This window comes from Cibotium barometz, chromosome 23, assembly GCF_041138505.1.
Source record: "Cibotium barometz isolate CiBa-2024 chromosome 23, ASM4113850v1, whole genome shotgun sequence".
Lineage (NCBI taxonomy): Eukaryota > Viridiplantae > Streptophyta > Polypodiopsida > Cyatheales > Cibotiaceae > Cibotium > Cibotium barometz.
The window spans coordinates 20,766,955-20,784,086 of record NC_141068.1 but is presented as its reverse complement, the minus strand read 5'-3'; the positions used below and the strand labels follow the sequence as shown (position 1 = coordinate 20,784,086).

General features: G+C 45.6%; 1 protein-coding gene across 3 annotated transcripts in view; it reads right to left on the bottom strand.

Moving 5' to 3' along the window:
- Positions 1-16,801, bottom strand: part of LOC147625728 (protein ZINC INDUCED FACILITATOR 1-like) — a 54,028-nt gene extending 37,227 nt beyond the window's left edge. For 2 of the 3 annotated variants that reach the window (XM_086817258.1, XM_086817259.1), the window contains exons 1-5: positions 16,514-16,801; positions 15,745-15,785; positions 15,344-15,404; positions 6,700-6,802; positions 6,435-6,537 (exon numbers count right to left, since the gene is read on the bottom strand). In XM_086817258.1, the coding sequence (XP_086673384.1) occupies positions 6,435-6,537; positions 6,700-6,802; positions 15,344-15,404; positions 15,745-15,785; positions 16,514-16,670 (465 nt within the window). In that variant the 5' untranslated portion in view covers positions 16,671-16,801. The remainder of the gene's footprint in view (positions 1-6,434; positions 6,538-6,699; positions 6,803-15,343; positions 15,405-15,744; positions 15,786-16,513) is intronic. The other variant, XM_086817257.1, reaches the window with a different exon arrangement.
- Positions 16,802-17,132: the final 331 nt, after the last annotated feature.

The following is a 17,132-nucleotide window of genomic DNA, read 5'->3' as shown; positions in this document are numbered from 1 at the left end:
AGCACGACATAAGATAACTGCTCTATCAGTGGTGACTCCCTAGGAGCATGGTCGGTGCCCTGATGGCCCAATGGAGGAGGTATCAGGAGGTGTGTGGGCTGGGTTGCTGGTGCTCGTGCTGGTGCTGAAGAAATCTGTCAGGGTCCTCTGTCTAGGTACATCATGGCTCGGCCTCCTGTCTGCCAAGAGGGTCTCTCTGTGTCTCCTGACCTCAAGTAGAAACAATCCCAGGCATCTCTGATCCTCAAACTCCATGACCCTGCGTAACGGCCCAAAACTCTCTCGGAAGAGGCAGTGATATCTCCCTCAGATCTCATAATAGACTGTACATCGGCAAATGTAGTGTTCCTCTGTCTCTACCTCTTGGTAGCATAGCTGACAAATGCAGTCATCCAAGATCTGATGCACATATCGCCCTGTCTCAATCCGCAGCTAGTGTGATGAGGTCCGGATCTGTCAAATGGCACAACGTATCCCATGTGATAGGTGTACATCCATGTACGCCGGGCGGGTGATAAAATCATCCAGTGAGAAGTGTAGAAAATGGCTCTTGTAATGAGCCATTTTCGAGCCCAAGGGCTCAAGGGGGCTAGTCCATGTCCTCTCTGTGTCCACTCTGATGATATCCATCCTGATCACGCGGTTTTGCTCTAAGCGCGTGAGATCCAAAAATGGACAATCCAGACTCTACTGAAAGGGTGGTAGTGCCTCTATCCGCAAACCATGTAGGTCAAACCATGATCTCATCTGAGCGTACCAACAATGAGTATCTCCATCCTCTGCCAACTATATGGATGAGGTCAATGCCAATCGGGAGTACCTCTGTTGAGGGAGCTCCCATAGCCGCTGTAAAAAGGTAACTTCCTGGAATAGGACCTCGGTTACTACTGGTGGGGCATCCAACTCAGCCCGAACAATCTCATGTGGTACTCATGATTTGCTCCGAATCATGCGGGCAATCATCATAATCAGTGGTCTCTCCATTTGCCTCCGTCCCTCATCGGTACCTAGGTAGATGAGTGGCTAGCCCATCTCTCGGTGTAAAGTATTGCCACTCCTCCAGATCCTCTGGTACCTCCCACTGTGCGTGGCTGAGGGCGGAAAACTGATTCCCATCTATAACCCCGAACGTCAGGAAGCCTCTTGTTTATGCACTGATGGGTCTCCGTATACATAGCAATATCACTGTGTCTGAAAGTATCCTCAAAGTATCCTACATCTGTTCTAAGGGCTCCGTTGCAATTCCACACCGTGAATTGCAAGGTCTCATAGGCCGCGCACCGTCAAGCGGGCCTCCTCTCCATAATGATGACTCGGCCATCTCTGTATACTGCCCATTTCCCCTCTTTCCTTGCCTCAAGCACACGCGGCATGTGTTCCTTCCGGTGTGCTATCTGTGCCGGTGTAAGGTCCTCATCCAAATAAATATTTTCCCCCTTAAGGGCCATCCTTTTGGAGAGGAAGGCCTTCTTCTTCTCCAAGTCACCAAACCTGATGATCAATATCTTCGCCCTGGTTTCATCTCTACCTACTCGCCATGCTCCGGTAATGGGTACATCAGTGGCTCCAATTTTTGTTGCAAGAGCTTTTGCGTCCTCTTGGGGATTTCCCTTATCTTCCCACCCAACTACACGTACATGTAAGGCACGTGCCCGTCTCTTGGCTTCCTCTTCCAATGTAGCATTCATCACCTCTACTTTATTGACTGGTGTATCCTTCTGTTTTTTTTACTACTTCAATCCATGGGTTGACTTCCTCAATTTGTTTCTTTGTGGCACTGGCAATTTCAGTCCATGAATGCATTTCCTTCTCACCTGCAGCCACTTTTGCCTTACATGATTCCAAAGTGTTTTGCATTTCTGTGATGTCTTTTTCGCGGTCAGCCATACATGTCTTCAAAGTGCCTTCGTACGATGCAACTGTTGTGCCAATCTCTCGGAGCATGTCATCCTTCCATTTCTGCATCTCTTTTTTCATTTATGTGTGCATCAAGGCTTGGGCTAATTCCATCTCAACCCGTACTTGGGCTTGCATTTTTGCCTTCAATTGGACATATATCTCTTCCTTCAGCGTTTCGTATATCACTTTCCTTTGGGCATGCATCTGCTCGGTCCATTCCTTTTCAAGCTCCTGTCGCATGGTGTTCATCTCTGTCCTTATGTGAAGCTGTAGCTCCTCATAAAGGGCCTCATCTCGTCGGGCCATCTTCGTAATCCTTCGTGAGCCAGGGGACATGAGTCCTTCCCTCAGTCTTCTGCGGTAGGCATTTGGTGCCTTCGTGGGGGTGTGAAAGGTTGTCTCACCATCCTGTTCCCCCTCCAGGGGTTGAGACATGTTTTCCCCTACTAGTTGCTGCCTTGGGGGCCTGAGCAAGGGTGGGTGGGAAAAGGGAGCAGAACTGGCTGTGCACAGAGTACAGCGCAGAGAGGCGTGCAGGTGGGTGCGCATAGAGCAGGCGCACAGGTCAAGCCCGCCAACCTTCTCACACCAAAGAGTCTTACCACGTGCAGTCTAGACCTATCGCCAAAGAGAGAGAGAAGATCATTTCTGTCCTATGTGCCCAACCAACCAGCTTTTTCAAAGAAAAACCACCCACGCATGCTGCAACCCGACTGTGTGCCCAAGGAGAGGATCAGCCAGTCGCCTGTGTGCCTCTGTGTCTCCTACCACACCCTTCACAAGAGCGTGAGAGAGAATTCAATGTGGAGAGAGAGAGAGAGAGAGTTTTGCCTGACTGCACCTCCTACGCCTGACTGTTTGCAAGGGGACAGAGAGAGAGGGAAGACGCCTGCGATCTGCGAACATGTGACCTGCGCCCTATGACTTTTCAATCTGCTGGCCAGTGACTCAGCGACTTTGCACGCCTTCGACCCTGCTCGCGTGTGTCTTAGCTCGCTTGCTTGTTTGCGATTCTGCTCGCCTGATCGCCTACGACCTACTCGCCTTCATCTCTGTTCGCCTGCGACTTGCTCGCCTGAGTCTTTGTGATGTGTTCGCTTGTTCGATGTGCGACCTGCTTGCCTCCTCATGTGCTCTTTGCGACCTCCTGTGATCCCCCTTGCGCATGGAGAAAGATAGAGCAAGAGAGAGCGAGAGATATATGAAGCCGAAAGGCTGAATATACTGCAGAGAATACAATCCCGAGCAAGAGACCTTGTAGTCTCATAAGTGAAGGATACAAAAGGAAGCAACTATGTCAGCACATGAACCGCACAACTCGACTAACGAACATATGGAATGGGATAGGCCAACCCACTATATATAGGTAAGGGGATGGCCGATTGGACATAAAGACCCGACCAGGAAAAAATGCCAAAAAATAGTGGAAAATCGGGAAAAAATATGGTGGCCAGCCCACAATCAAAGGCCATAAAAGGGAACAAAATATGGGCTAAATACGGGCAGCATATAGGGATGAAATGCTAACACCCCCTCTTAGCTTCAAATGCTAAACAAACTCCAAGAAGCCGAAGATGAGGAGCCAAGGAAGCCTGAGACACCGGCTTGGTGACCAAATCTGTTGCATTCTCTCCTAAAGGACAATACTCAAACACAAATCTCCAGCAATAACCCATTCACGAATATAGTGATACTGGATCTCAATTGTTTCGTACGAGCATGAAACATAGGGTTCTTGGCGATGGCGATGGCGATGCAGCTTTGATTGTCACACCAAAGAAGAGTAGATCCGGTAGGTGTCACGACCCTATGTATTTGTACAGCGTACCCGAACATTGGGCATGGCAGTCAATATGCAAGACACAAGTGTGCAGAACATTTATTAAATGTGCACCCTTGGGGTCAAGAGGTGACACTAGGAACTATTAAGTTTCCCTTTTATAACCCCATGAGGGGGGGGGGGGGGGAACAAATGTTTGGAGGGGACAAAGGTTTTAAAAACCTTTAAACCAAAGGAATACCTTTGGAGAGGATCGTAGCCCCTTGGAGGGGGGGGGATTACGTTATTTTTGGCGTAGAAAAAACTCCTTTTTTGGGGGAGAAGTCGGCTGCACGCTGGAGGCTCGCACTCGCTTTTGGAAAGGCTGGCGGGCAGTTTTGCAGGCGGCGCACAGGAGCTGAACAGCGGGCCCTTTATCTCTTTGCAACAGGCCGGCTGCAGCTACACGGCACAGGAGCTTCTCTCTTGGGAAGGCAGGCGGCTAGCTGCAGAAAATAGTGGGCTGAGCAGGGAGCGCTGGGTCCAGCTGGACAGCAGCGGGCAGGTCTGCAGAGAGGGCTGGTCGGGGCTGAAGATGACGCAAAAAAAAACACACAAGCATAGAGCAATGATACCATGATAGAGTGTGCACAGAGTGGAAGCAAAGGGAGCACTAGAATGTGCTGAACTGAGAGTGCAAGAGAGAGAGAGAGAGACATAGAGCCAAAAGGCTAAATATACTCCAGTGAATACAATCCCGAGCAAGAGACCTTGTAGTCTCATAAGTGAAGAATACAAAAGGGAGCAAGTGTGTCAACAACTCATGAACATATGGAATGGGAGAGGCCAGCTCACCTACGACTGGAGCTGGCCAACTGGACATGGAGACCCGACCTAGGAAAAATGCTAGAAAATAGGGGAAAATATGGGAAAAAAATTTAGGGTGGCCAGCCCACAATCAAGGGCAATAAAAGGAAACAAAAAATGGGCTAATATGGGCAGCATACAGAGATGAAATGCTAACACTTACCTCATGAAAGCATTCAAAGTATTTTCTCATTTTCAACACTTTCTTGCTTGGGTTGAGAATGAAACTAGTTTAAAAGTCCAAACCCTCTGTACAAATAGAGGGTAGGAATATTAGTCTAATGCTTTCAAAAACTTTTTGGCACAAAAAGGCATTAAGCATCAATGCAGAGCTCCTTATACACCACAACAAAATGGTGTTGCTAAGAGAAGAAACAAGACTCTCATGGAGATGGTTAGATGCATGGTTACAGATCAACAACTTCCACACAAGTTTTGGATGGAGGCAGTTCTTCATGCTACCTATGTCCTGAACAAGTGCCCCACTAAAGCTTTGAAAACCATCACTCCTTATGAAGCTTGGTTCAACAGAAAATCTAAGATTGAAGACTGCGTTTTCTTGATTATTTAACATATGCCCATTTGAAATCCAATATTACCTATAAGTTTGGAGAGAGCGCATACATATACATTGCATGATAAGATAAAGGCAGCTACTACGACTTCATCTTGTTTATGCTTACTCTATTATACCACCAAAGCTTTCATATGCATACATTGAACAAAGTGAAAATTTTCTTTCCAACATGGGTTTCCATGGAGGACATGTTGAGATTGAGAGATGCTAAAAAGTCAGGCAACATAGGTGACGTGCCGTCGGAAATATCTATGGAGGAGCAAAAGCTAGACGATTTCTATGTAACCAAGATAATAAACAAGCGACAGCTATGTGAGAATGTTGGAAATCTCTGTGTGAGCACACAACCGCCGATCAAGGAAGTAATCCAACAATGGCCAATCCCCTAATACTGAAAGTATCATTAAACTCCTAAGACAGAGTAGAGAAGAAGGCAACTATGTAGAAGATTACAAAAACGCAATAGCAAACCTTTTTTAAAGGATGAGGAGAGATGCCTATATTTATTTTGGTGCTATTGCTTGGTTGACACAATCAGGCCCGCAACTTAGGTTTGAAGGGAACGATAGAGATATGGTCATGCGGGTCACCTAGGGAGTGAGTCGGCGGTGCCGTCTTCAAGACATGCCAAAGTCATGCTATGTACCTACCAACACAGAGATTGGACACTACATGGGACATCATTGCTAGCATCACAACATGGCACATCTGGAAGGCTAGATGCACTTAGGCCATGGAGGGCACTTTGGTTTATGATACACAGTGCATTTGCAGGATCTAGTGTGACTCACAGTTTTCTGGACACTTCTAGCACCTAGTTTTCCAAGATTTGGAGACTACATTAAGTATGAGTTCCTTTGATCATCCTTGGTCTAATGGGCAAACAGAGAGGGTGAATCAAGATTTGAAGGATATGCTTTGTACATACGTCTCCAGGTGACCATATGACTAGGATGATCGTTGGTCATTGTCGCAAGGATGTCACACTACAGATCTGCCACGCAGGGCAACAGTGGTATATTTAAGCATTACAGGCCCCCAATGCGGCTATTTTCCCCTCCCCCACAGATGTAGTCTCCCTCCAAGAGCGTAGAGGATTCCCCCCCATCTTAGTGTCTGTACCTCTTCAGAGGGTTCTCGTCAGTTTCTAGGTAAAACTCTCTTTTACAAATGGAAAACCTTGCTTCAGAAAAAAAAAGGTGGAAAAAACTAATATCTTTTCCTCAATGTTTGCTTCAAATCTTGTGAGAAAAGAATCACATATTATCTATATACATCAAAACTGATGCAAAGATAATAATAACAAAAGGGGGGAAAAATATAAGAGCATACCCTTAACGTCCCAATCATTCCATTGCAAATGCCAAGAAGGAAACGTAATGTTAGTGCCATCCAAAAGTTGGTACTGAAGCCAAAAAGCGTGTTGAATATAACTCTGAAATGACAAAAAGGAAGAAAGATAAAAAGAACTAAATAGCTGGATCATCACTACAGGATACAATAAGCCAGCCACAAATGGTTGCAAAGCATGCTTCCATCACCATAGCTGCATAGATCCTGTCAAGCAAATCGATGGATTTGAAGATTCACCATTTACATTGATGTGGTACCAACAAGGATGACAGGCTTACGGCCATATCTATCAGCCACCATACCCCAAGGTGCTGAGGTCATAAAGCGCCCCAGCATCATTGCTGACCCTGCATGTACCACCTCAACTCAGCTTCTTCTTCTTTTTTTTCCCCCAAGGAAACTCAGAAATTAAACACTGGCCCAGATAGAGAATATGGAGTCTACATGCATTCCTACTGATGCCAGTACATCTTAGAAAGTGAAATAAAGAGGCAGAAATAATAAAGAAAGAGGTACAGTTGAGAAGAGGACACTTAGATGTAAAACTGGCAACAGTTCAAGGGGAGGATGAGAAGCACCCGGAGACCTTTGGATCAGCGTGAGGGGAGCAAAAGGAACTATTGCAGGGCAGGATGGAGATAGTTTGTCACACTGGAACCCCACTCAGCAATTAGAAACAAATCCCAGCAAAGATTAACTGGGCCTTAAAAGCAGTAAGGATCCAACGCCCTGATTTATGTTCAGTAGCTTGTATCTGTTGCATCGGTGATGCAAAAGTCATGCATATGCCATTTACCTCATTGGAGCTCAAAAGGGCCCTTATGAGGACAATTGTCCAGGTAAGGATGACCTTAGCCCCATCCAATTCTGGACCATTTGGTCTTCCTTTGAATGAAACATTACAGTGGCTCTCCTGAGATTTGGAATACAAGAGATGCATTCTATGCTCTCAGATGACCTTATTCCTCTCATCCCTGAGGAGGGAATATGACTTTGGTTACCCAATGGGAACCAATAACCTTGCTTGTAATTTCCTACAAAGTCCTTGTCAAGGCGGACATCTTGAGGCTCTAAACCTTTTCTTGCTATATCTCATACATGAGACTTGATTAAGTTTCATGCTGGGCAGGGGCATTATTTTACGATGTCTTCTATTTGTGTGGAATGGACTAAGAAGGCAATCGGCCCTTGGCTACTCTACCGCTAGAGGTTGAGAAGGTGAGAAGGCAGATGATCAGGTTGATTGAAATTCCTTGGAAGCAGTCTCTTGCATTTTGGATTTTCTAGGTGTGAACTAATGAGGTCGCTTCCTTATACCGACCACATAACTCCATAGAAGAGCAACTGATTCCGAGCATAATAGATAGTTCACAAAGCCCAGAATCTGGTCCAATCAAGGAAGTTTGTATAGTCTACTAGGGGAGGAGAAAGGCAACCAAAGTCCTTTTGCTTTACCAACAAAAAGATCAATTGGTCAATCAATGACATGCCAGATCTTGATACAGCAAAGCAGCAAAAGTGAGACTTTCACATGTCTATGGTATTAAGGCAGGGCTGCCACCTCGCTTCTTTCATAGATTAAATTGTGGCCAAGGCCATGAGCTCATAGTCACATGGAACGTGGAACAGGAGCAAGAACGAGGCCAATTTCAGAACGGGGAACGGACGTTGGGACTTGGAACGGGAACGAACGACACGTCATCATGAGATGTAGTTTACATAGGAATGAGAGAGATTATTTTGCGAACAGAGAGACAAATAGAGTAAAGAATGCAACAAATCTATAGCCTACAAACAATTAAAACTTCAAAGAGAACAATTTTCAAATCTGCAGGTCAGTTTTTTCTTTTTTTTTAATCCCGTGTTGTGCTTTTCCCTTGCTGCAGAGGTGCGCATCATTTTTTTCCCTTACAAAGGTGCGTGTTTGCCGTTAACCATTCGGCGTTCTTTTCCCCTTGGTTTGTTGCAGACGACGTGCGTTGGTCAGTATCATGATTCGTGGGTTACTTTTCATGGGTCGTGGTTTATGTTTTAATAACATCCCACTACCCACGTTGATAAACGCACGATGCCCACGTCAACAAAAAACCACCCACGGGCCATGATGCCATGATGTCCATTCCTGCATGCTCCCACATTCCAGCTCATGGGGATGAAGGCCGTTCCCACATTCCTATGGACTCGGAACAGCATTCCTTGCATGAGCTACTTCTTGAGAGGGCCGATGGTGGCATTAGTGACCTCCTCTTCCTTGTCAAGAGATCAAAATGTTCCAGATATGGACACCAGACAGGCTGCAAGGAGCCAACTCAGGAAGAAATAAACACTGCAGACGAACACTCACGAAGAAAATGCATTGGTAACTTTTTCTACAAGTCTCCTACAAGGGAAACTTTTCTTGTAAACCAAAGTCTAAATATAATTCTCTTTCAGAAAGATTAAAGAAGTCCAAGGGTTATTAGTCTTGGATTGTAAGAAGGGCTACATAAAGACCCTTACTCTACCTAGAGATGACATCAAACCTTGTATAACTACTTACTTATGATTTGTTAATACAACCCAGGTTAAACTCCAAGTGTCACCAATTGGCCGACCATTTGGTCCATCTCCAGATTTTGAGTCTCGTTCATTTGAGGCCAGGCCGGTGTCTCATGTGAAGAGGCCAGTATTTTGCTGACATGGACGGGAGCCAGACTGGTGCCACCCGTGTGTTAGCGGGATGGTGTCGTATGGACAGGAGCCAGACTGGTGCCACCCGTGTATGACCTGGACTGTGTTCGACCCATGGGATTGTCACGCCATGGAAGAGCCAGTATTCATGCCGTGTTTTGTCTATGGGACTGTCACACCATAGGGAGACTCGTGCCTAGAACTGTGTCTTACCTATGGGACTGTCAACGGAGTCTTCCCACCTGACGGGATCGGTTTCATTGGTATCAGAGCACGGTTGTTTCCCTCTTTCTAGTGGGGAAACGAACCTGTGTACTGGACATCCCGCTTTTAGCACACTTAAACACAATGGACAGCCAAGGCAACCCTTTGGAAGTGCCAAATTCGAGGGGTCCATCTAGTGCCTCTCGTGGGTCTGATGCCCTGCGAGGTAGACACAAGCCCCTTGAAAGGGTAAATGATAGTGAATCAAAGGGTCAACTGTCTCCAGGAAAGACAGTCATGCTTGAACAAGAGCCTGATGCAATGAGGGCTGAAATGGAACATATGAGAAAACTTTTGCAGGCACAAGAGCAAGAGTTAAAGTTTTTGCATGAAGATCCCCATGTGCAAAGTGCCATTGAAGCCAGGAAGGCTGATGCAATGGTAGATGTAACTTTTGAGTCCATGACACGGAAAGTGGGTAAGAAACCAAGGGAGTTGGCACTTGCCTACCTCCTCCGCAAAGGTGATATCAAAGAGGGGGACGACGGAGAGCTGAAATTCAGAAATCCACCTCGTCTGAAGCATGGAGATCCCGCATCTCAAAGGCTGAAATCTTTTATGCAAAAGGAAGAGGTGACAGTCACCTCTCGACATGCATCTTCTCCACAAGGCACTAAGCCTGACAGATATATGTATGCCAGTGCTCATGGAGGGCATGAAAGTCACATGCATGCAAGACATGTATCCCATGGTAAGGGTGACAGGTCTGCTAGAAAAATTTTGCCTTCTGAGTTGTCTCATGGAGAGACAATGCCATATGCAGGTAAGTCACATGCATCTGAGTTTCAAGTTCGTGGAGCACATGCCACCGTGCCTCACGAAATTTCTATGACGGCCCATGGAGCCCATGCAGATAGGGCTGCCCCGTTGGATAAGGAGAAAAGAAAAAGAGAAGACCATGAGCCTAATGCCAAGAAGCTCAAGGAATTCAAAGCAGGTGACAAATCTGTTAAATTTGATGTTTTTCATGGAGAACATGATGCTTCTAAAGTGTTAGCATTTGTGGCACAGTTCGACGTTGCTTTTAGCGATGAGGACTTTACTGAAAAGTCTAAAGTACGCCATGCTAGCATGTTTTTGAAAGGGACTACTGCTCATTGGTGGATCACTGAAAACCAAGGATCCCATTTCCACTTGGAAGGAATTTAAAGACAGATTCTATGCTCAGTTTTTGCCACCAAATGCGGAGCAAACTCTCACTCAAAAGTGGGACAGGCTGGAGCAAAGAGAGAATGAAAGCGTGCAATAGTATGTTAACAAGTTTTGGAAAGTGTTGCTGGAAGTAACTCCCTTTATGCAAATCACTGAGGATGAAAGAAAGAGGAAGTTTCGTTCTGGACTGCAACCAGCATATCGTTCGGGCATTGAATTGCACCCGAAACATACTTTGCAACAGCTCACAGCTTCTGCTCTTGCTACGGAGCAATTGGTGCTTAAGATTAAACAGGATCAAGGAGGTTCAAAGGGGAAAGACAAGGCTGTCCCAAATCTGCAAAAGGGTGGACAGCCACCTAAAAAGAACTTCCGGGAGACCTACAAGGGTGGTAAAGCTGAAAATAACACATCTAAAGATCAGGGCCCAAGGAAGAACAAATTTGGCTTAACCCCGGAGCAAAGAGAGCAATATGCGAAGGATGGAAAATGCTTTTCTTGTGGTAGCAAAGACCACATGTTTCGACAATGCCCAGATCGTAAACCTAAGCACGAGGACAAGCAGACCAAGGCTAATGTACATGCAGTTCCGGATGTGCAAGGAAATACAAGTCATGATGCAAAAGAGCGAATGATTTGCAAGACTTGGGAACAAATCAAGGATCAGCCCGCACTATTCATGTTTGATGACTGTGCAACCGATAACTTCATCTCTATGCAAACGGCAGCTGCATTGGGTATTGAGGTTGAGAACATGGGACCTCAGATTGAAGCTGAAGCTGCATTTATTGTTAAAGAGATGCAGGTTACCCCATTGATAGGGAAGTTACGCATCCATATACAGGGCTACCTGGATAATGAGCATTTCCTAGTTGCTCCACTAAATGGATGTGATGTATTGTTGGGCAAGCCATGGCATCATAGGCTTGAGCCCCGCAAAGACTACAAGTCCAATATGATTTCTTTTATGCATAAAGGCCGCATGCATTTTATTGATGCTGGTAAAGAAGGGGATTCCATCCCACTTGTATCACACATCCAAATTAATAAAGCAATGAAAAAGAGTCTTTCTCCGTACTTGGCTTTTGTGCGTGATAGCCTTGTGCCAAATCATCAAAATGTGGATGCTATGTCTAATGATAGGCTGAATTTTCTTTATGCATTCAATGACTGTTTTGCTGATACTTTGCCAGGAGAATTACCTCCCCAAAGGCCCGAAGATCACCGCATAGATCTTGTGCCAGGTAGTTCTCCACCCAACAAACCCGCATACCGAGTGAGTGCTGCACAACAAGAAGAAATCATGAAGCAGGTAAACGAGCTTTTAGAGAAAGGTTTGGTTCAGCCCAGTTCCTCACCTTACTGCTCTCCTGTGCTTCTTGTTCAATTGGTCGACCATTTGGTCCATCTCCAGATTGAGTCTCGTTCACTTGAGGCCAAGCCGGTGTCTCGTGTGAAGAGGCCAGTATTTTGCTGACATGGACGGGAGCCAGACTGGTGCCACCCGTGTGTTAGCAGGATGGTGTCGTATGGACGGGAGCCAGACTGGTGCCACCCGTGTATGACCTGGACTGTGTTCGACCCATGGGATTGTCACGCCATGGAAGAGCCAGTATTCGTGCCGTGTTTTGCCTATGGGACTGTCACACCATAGGGAGACTCGTGCCTGGAACTGTGTCTTACCTATGGGACTGTCACTCCATAGGAAGACCAGGTTTTTATGTTTTACGTCGTGCCATTTTTGTGCCGACAGATATTTTGTACTTGTTACTTGTTCCATGAACGGGAGATATGTCCATGATACTATTTGCACATGCACACATGATTTGCATGTTTGAAACTGTTTTCGCATGACATATATTTTTGTGTTTGCCTGCTTAACGTGTTACTTACTGAGCGGGGACGCCTACCAGTGAGTCGTGAAGTCTGTTCTGTATTCTGACGAGTTTTGGTGCATGTGAACAGGTGGTAAGTATATGGCACATGTTATTTTAATATTTAATATTCTAACCCTTTGTTTTATAAGGTTAAATGTTCACATTCACTTAAAAGTGGGCACCCACTTAGGGGCCAAGGTGGGGAGCCCCACTTAAGTGTGTGTGGGGGGGTGGGTGCATGGGCACCTACCCAACCCACCTTGGAACTGGCCACCCACATGCAAACGTGGGGAGCCAGCCCAAATCTAATGGTTTAACTCCACTTTATTTTTTATAAAAAAAAGCCTTCACCTCCATTGTAGTCTCACCCGGCGATTGGCTTCCATCATCTTTCGTAAAAGAAAAACAATTCGGCGACCACCTCCTACGCTTGTTTTCCCAGGCGGCTAGCTACCCTATCCTCTGCACTACAGGCTGCAGCCAAAGCACCTCCCCATGCTCCCAGGCGGCTGCTGAACTATATACGCTTTTGCTCCAAAACGGTTGCTGACAGGCTGCACTTCAGCACCTTCTGCTGGCGACAACAAATCCCTACTGCTGTGGGCTGCACTGGTTGTCTAGTGGGCTGCCCACCACACAAGCAGGCAGCTGCGCAGGCTGCATCCTCTACAGGCGCTGCTTCCTCTGTCTACTGCGGGCGCCTCCATCTCAACAGAACGGCTGTGTGCTGTGAGTCCTCTCCAATTGTGTGCTATAGGCCGGTGGCTGCAAGTTGCTATCCCTTCTCCACTGTAGCCGGGTAACCATACAAGCTGTGTGTCACCTCCATACAGCAACTACTTCTCTCGACATGCCGTGTCTCGGTGATTCTCTCAAGTAGCTGCACACAAATACCACGGGTATTGGACTTCCTTCTGCCATCCACAAGTAAGTGCATTTTCAGATTTAAATAGAGTACTTTGTGTTAAATCTGATAAGGGATTCATTCCCCACGGTAACACACGTTCGGTGCCGGGTAGTCCAAGCTCTATTGGAGAACCTCGGTCCAAAGGTGCTGAGATCGGGAGAGCCAGGCGTTAGTACAAGAGCGCCTGTTTGTACGTGGTCTCGGAACACCAATAAGGCGCTCTCCGCGGAGTCCAGTGAAAGCACAGGACCGTAGAGACTGGACCACGCTAGTGGTCGTTCTACTTCGAACTTCTACTTCGATCGTCGACTTCGAGCCTATTTGTTTGGTACTGTTTTCATATGTACATGGACATCATCTGGTTCTTGGAACCCATGGAGCATTGTATTTGTTAAATACTCCCAATAAATATATCATATATTGAGGGGGGGGTCGGTCCGTTCCGGCCCCAGTGCTGGTGTCCATCGTTCCATTTCATCTCATTTCAATTTCAAGTTGTATTAAGTTGTCCATTTCAAACTGTGGTTTTAAAGTTGTGCTATTACACGTGTGGGTGTCCAACGGAGTCTTCCCACCTGACGGGATCGGTGTCACCAAGTCTCCTGCAAGGGAACTTTTTCTTACAAGTCTCCTACAAGGGAAACTTTTCTTGTAAACCAAAGTCTAAATATAATTCTTTTCCAGAAAGATTAGTGTTGGATTGTAAGAAAGGCTACATAAAGACCCTTACTCTACCTAGAGATGGCACCAAGCCTTGTATGACGACTTAATTATGATTTCTTGGAGGGTACGCTTGCTCGCATGGGCTTTTCTCCAGATTGGACCAGAGGTGTTTCTTGCCTATATCAGGAAGCACATAGCATTGTGATTGCGTGTGGAGGTCGAGGTGAGCACTCCCAGATCTCCTGCTCCGTACGGCAGGGTTGCCCCCTTGCTTTTTGGGGGCAAGGGATACCATAAACTAGCATAAGTCTATTGGATTTTGGGTTAGTGACTCTCACAAGATTGATCGGGGCACGGATGTTGGTTTTACATGGATTGAGAGAGGACACATTGCCAAATACCTTGGATGTCGGGTCGGGATAGACATCACTCCTGCACAACAGTTTGCACCTGTGCTTATGAGCATAAAGAAAAGCTTATTCATTGAAGCTCTAGGAAGCTTGACGTGGCCTCTAGAGCTTTAGTGGTGAACCAAGCATTGCTTGCCACAACTTGGTTTATCACCTCTTGCTAGTGTTTTGACCATAGATGCATTGGTCAACTACGGAGACTAATCCACAACTTTTTATGGTCAGGGTTGGATGGCACTTTGGACGCCAGGGCCAAAATTGCTTGGGATCATTCTCCCCAAGCTTGAAGGGAGACTAAACATCATATAGCATTGCTTTGCAAGTTGATAGTTAGAGGGTTCCTTCCTGGCATTGAGCCTTGGAAGGACTTTTTCTTGTATCATATTATCAGATGTATCCCTAAGAGTGGTGGCCATTGGATACACAGCCGTGCTTTATCTTTTCAGAGGCTGGCCCCCTTCCTCTCCATTGCTTTCCCCCATTATCAGTTCTTGGCGTGGTATGAGGATATTCTTACGGCATATGCCGCCCGAGCCTTAACAAATTCTATGGTATCATCGAACAATGTTGGCCACCGTAGTCCTGTTGGAAAAGCTTGCAAGCAGTTTTACATCGTTAGCAAAATTTCCTCATGGACACTTCTTCTAGAACATTTACACATTCATCCTCCCTTAGACATCTCCTTAGCATAATATCCTTTCCAAGCTTATATAGTTGTCCCACTATTAACTGATAAGCTGCAGTTATTTTTTCTAAAAGCGAGACTTTTCTTTCTGCAATAAAAAACTGACAACAAATTTCCGCCTTTGTTATATAAGATATCCACTAAACAAAGCATATGTAAATACACTGTATGCACAAACATGTTTAGGCATGTTTGAAGAAAAAAGGCAAAGCCAGGACACTGATTTTTTAGCGTGTGGAAAATTTGATCAATTTTGACACCTATGTAGCCTGCATATGAAGCAATTTGTGCGTCTGACTTCGCAATTCCAAAGTCTCGGACCTACAAGAAAGACATAGATAAGGTTCTTACAAAGAGTAGAAGGGTATGCATAGTAATGACACTGATAAATTTGTTAGTTTCTTGTTCATATGTGAACCAAAACATCAAGCTAGTAGATGCCCGCAAGAGACCTTACACTTAATCAGTAGCCTATAGCATATGATGCCTTGGAACCAGTGAACCAAAACATCAAGCTGGTAGATCCACAACATATGCAAGGGACCTCACACTTTAAAGCAAGAATTACTACCGTATAACTCATCATGACCCAAAAAACAAAAGAATGGTTTCTCTAAGGCATGGATACGAAGGGAACTTGCCAAAACAGGGAACAACTTACCATGAAATATACAAATGGGAAAAGTGAAGAAATTGGTAGGGCTGTAAACAATCAATCCAAAAAGAAGTGATTAGAAACATGTGGTATTTAGGCCTTCGACATGAAAAAATAAAGCTGAAGATAAAAACAAAGAAGCCTTATCATGCATCCATTTTTGCAAAGAATCCTCTAGTTCAATACAGGTAGAGAAGACCAGAATAGTCCTGAATTGCATAAGCAAGAACCCAATGCAGTTTCAAGAAGCCCCCAGGCAATTGTATTCCCTTAGCATGCCTTCCAATGCCCTAGTAAGGCACTCCAAAAGCAACAAGATGTGAGGTGAACAGGGCTGCCCCTATGACTGGTTGCAGCAGAAGAATGCCTAGTGAGTTGGTTTTCTTGGGTACCTTTGTGGTGATAGAAGGGGTGACCTTGTGGATTTTAACTTGTTTCTTGATTAAGAATAAGAGAAACACAGAGCTTACTTCTCGTCTGTTTGGTCTTATGAATGTCTTCTTCATGCTGTCAAGCAATCAAATTCCTACAAAGAAGCACTAACTGATGATGCAAAGACAGAGGGAAACACCGAAAACTTATATCAATTTGGGTCATGCTAAGCGAAAGGGGCAGCTACAACAGCTGCGTCAATTTTCATGATCGTTTATGAGAAATTAATCACAAATGGAGATGCTTGGAGCTTTGGCAATCACGTAGAGTGCTGGTGACAAATTAGATAGGAGTAATAACAAAATATTGCAAACATGTAAAAAGGAAAGGATTGAGATCTCACTGCTGCAGAGGACCAAGAGGGCAACCAAGAAGAGCTCTTTTTTAGGGGGGACGCCATTGGCAGCAGCCTTGCGGCGGTCGAGCAGGCAACCGGGGCAGCCATGGTGGTATGAAGGCAGGAGAAGCGGGGTCTCAACGTGGGGCTCGCCATCGCCCATCCCAAAGCGCTGCAGGCTGCCTCAAGACGGCGGGTGCTGCCTTCTCTCGAGTCTCGCGGTAGCATCCCCCCCCGCTGCTGTCAGAATTTTCTGTTAGATTTCTGGCGGTAGCCTGTTGCTCTCAGAATTTTACGCTGTCTGAAAAAGTGTAATTTCAAGAATTCAAAAATCTGGAAATTTTAGTTATAAAACAAATGAGTTTATATATCTCTTCAATAAAAAAGGTCATTTATTTTCTTCGGTGGTGAAAAAATAAGCTTATTTCTCACACTAGGCCTTTTCACTCTCAAATTTCAATTATTGTATTTCACTATCATTAAGGAATATTTTGCTAGTGATAGGACCACGACATTCAAACCCATTTTCCTCGTGGCCATGCTACCTTTATCACATTTTTCCACTTTCCTGTCCCATAGCATCTCTCTAGTTCTCTGGCAACCCGATGGTGGGGGACAGTGGAGA